The sequence below is a fragment of the Nestor notabilis genome, unplaced genomic scaffold, assembly GCF_000696875.1.
Source record: "Nestor notabilis isolate BGI_N333 unplaced genomic scaffold, ASM69687v1 scaffold25738, whole genome shotgun sequence".
In the NCBI taxonomy this organism is placed as follows: Eukaryota; Metazoa; Chordata; class Aves; order Psittaciformes; family Psittacidae; genus Nestor; species Nestor notabilis.
In genome coordinates this window covers 1,197-3,284 of record NW_009941906.1, presented here as the reverse complement: position 1 = coordinate 3,284, position 2,088 = coordinate 1,197, and the positions used below count along the sequence as shown (strand labels likewise).

Here is a 2,088-nt window from a genome sequence, read left to right as displayed (position 1 = left end):
TGAAGTTCTTGTAATGTGCTTGGGGGGGGGGGGGAAGTGAATTTGTTGTATGTTTCAGTTAAAGGTCTGAGATTAGAAAGATGACATCAGGCTGCAGCTAAAAAAGTGAAGATTACTTCTAGTCTATGGCTGTCATAACTGTTCTTGTCAATTCTGAGAGGGGGGCTGGAAGGTACATCTAATGTTACTGAGACACTGCTTTGTTTGTCTGTTTTCCCCCCATCCAGCATGAGTCCCTTCCTTGTGATGTCTCTCCTCTTTGGCCTGACCTTTTGTCAAACAGCATCACTTTGTGCGCCTTCGGAGTATGTAATCCACGTGGAGAAAAGGGAATGTGCCTACTGCCTGGCCATCAACACCACCATCTGCGCTGGATTCTGCATGACTCGGGTACAAGGCGTTACTCTGCTTTAGGCAGTGGTTTCTGTAACAGCCATCACTGCAGAACAAGTGATGCTCTCACTAGGACACTGGTGTAAATGATAATACAAATCTAGTAGTGTTTGCCACAGGCAGAGCGTACTGGTTTGGAGTTAGCTTGTTGTGAAGGTATGGAGGAGAAATGTCAAGCCTCTGGAGCTAGGGAATTCCTAACATCAGTGGCACAGTAGAGAACTGGCTGCTGCTGCCACTGCAGAGCCTCTGAACTCAGTTCGGGGGGTCAGGGTGGAATGGGTGTGAACTATATTTAGTCACTCTTATTGAATGTAAATTCCTTGGGTAACTTCTACTCTCAATATTGCTATGGCAGCTTGCTTGGAGAGTATCTATCTCACAAGTAGACATGCCAAAAACTGTGCACGCTTCACTGGTCAGTATAACATTTGAAGTTGCACCTTCGTCAGCAGGTAGGCACTAAGCTTACAAAGCACTGTCAGCACTCTGAGCCAAGCAGATAGACGTGTTCACCTTGCTTATACGGTTTGAACTACTGGGGTAGAGAGCCCAGATCACACACAGGTTCAAAACTACAGATCCAAACAGCAGCATGCTGGAAGTATTCGCACTAGTCTGAGTGTAAAGAGGTCTCTGACATTCACAGATGCTTCAGGGAAACAATGCACTTCTTTTTATTTTGTAGGACAGCAATGGCAAGAAGCTGCTACTCAAAAGTGCTCTGTCCCAGAACGTCTGCACATATAAAGAGATGTTGTATCAAACAGCACTGATTCCGGGCTGTCCCCATCACACCATCCCTTATTACTCCTACCCGGTGGCTGTGAGCTGCAAGTGTGGTAAATGTAACACCGACTATAGTGACTGTGTTAATGACAAGGTCAGGACAAACTACTGCACTAAACCACAGAAGCTCTGTAACATGTAAGCCTCCAACAGAGTGTAGTCAGAATGTGCCTCTCTGCTTACAACTAAACATAAATAAAAGTGTATTTCATAACAGGTTTGCAAATGGGTGTGCACAGGGTTTTATTCTGAGGTTTCATCACTAGTTACTTGAGTTAACTGGATATCCTGTGACGTGCAAATGCAGAGTCATGGGGCTGCAGGTTTGTACTTGGAATCCACCTCTAACTTACTTTGGGTGAGAAGGAGAAATTATTATGTGTATGTGTAAGCGTTTGCTCATAAACTCCAGGTGTTTTTTAAGAGATGCTCAGAGACAAAGGCAAATGATGTATTTCAGAGATTAAAAAAGGCAACGCATATACTTAGTACTGAACATTTTAATCAGATTTAGATTTTGACCTATATTTACAGCCTTCAGGGTAGCAAAAGTATTTTTCCATCTATGTATGTAATTCAGGTTCAGTGTAGCCAACTTTGATGGAGCACATACAGTTGCTTCTACATGCTACAGCTCTACCCCTCTGCTGCTGGCCTGACCTGTGTTCTTCAGCCACGATGTCATGTCTCTGCACGAGGGCAGCAAGCCTCAAGCCTCTCTTATCTATGGAAGCACGTTGTTTGAAAAACTTGCTTCACCAAAGCTTCAACTCTTGCTACTCTGTTCTCCAGACGGGCAGTGAAATACCATGGAACTTGAAGTGAAACTCACCCAAAACCTTTTTCCCCACACAAGTCAGCAGGGCCCTTGGGAGTGTCAAAGCGAGCTGAGCCCCAGCCCTGTGC

The 2,088-nt window shown here is 44.8% G+C and overlaps 1 protein-coding gene across 1 annotated transcript in view; it reads left to right on the top strand.

Annotated features, from left to right (window-relative positions):
• TSHB (thyroid stimulating hormone, beta) overlaps nucleotides 1-1,408 on the top strand; it is a 2,110-nt gene extending 702 nt beyond the window's left edge. The window contains exons 2-3 of the mRNA XM_010021125.1: nucleotides 228-390; nucleotides 1,082-1,408. Of these exons, the coding sequence (XP_010019427.1) occupies nucleotides 229-390; nucleotides 1,082-1,324 (405 nt within the window). The 5' untranslated portion in view covers nucleotide 228 and the 3' untranslated portion in view covers nucleotides 1,325-1,408. The remainder of the gene's footprint in view (nucleotides 1-227; nucleotides 391-1,081) is intronic.
• The last annotated feature ends 680 nt before the right edge of the window (nucleotides 1,409-2,088 follow it).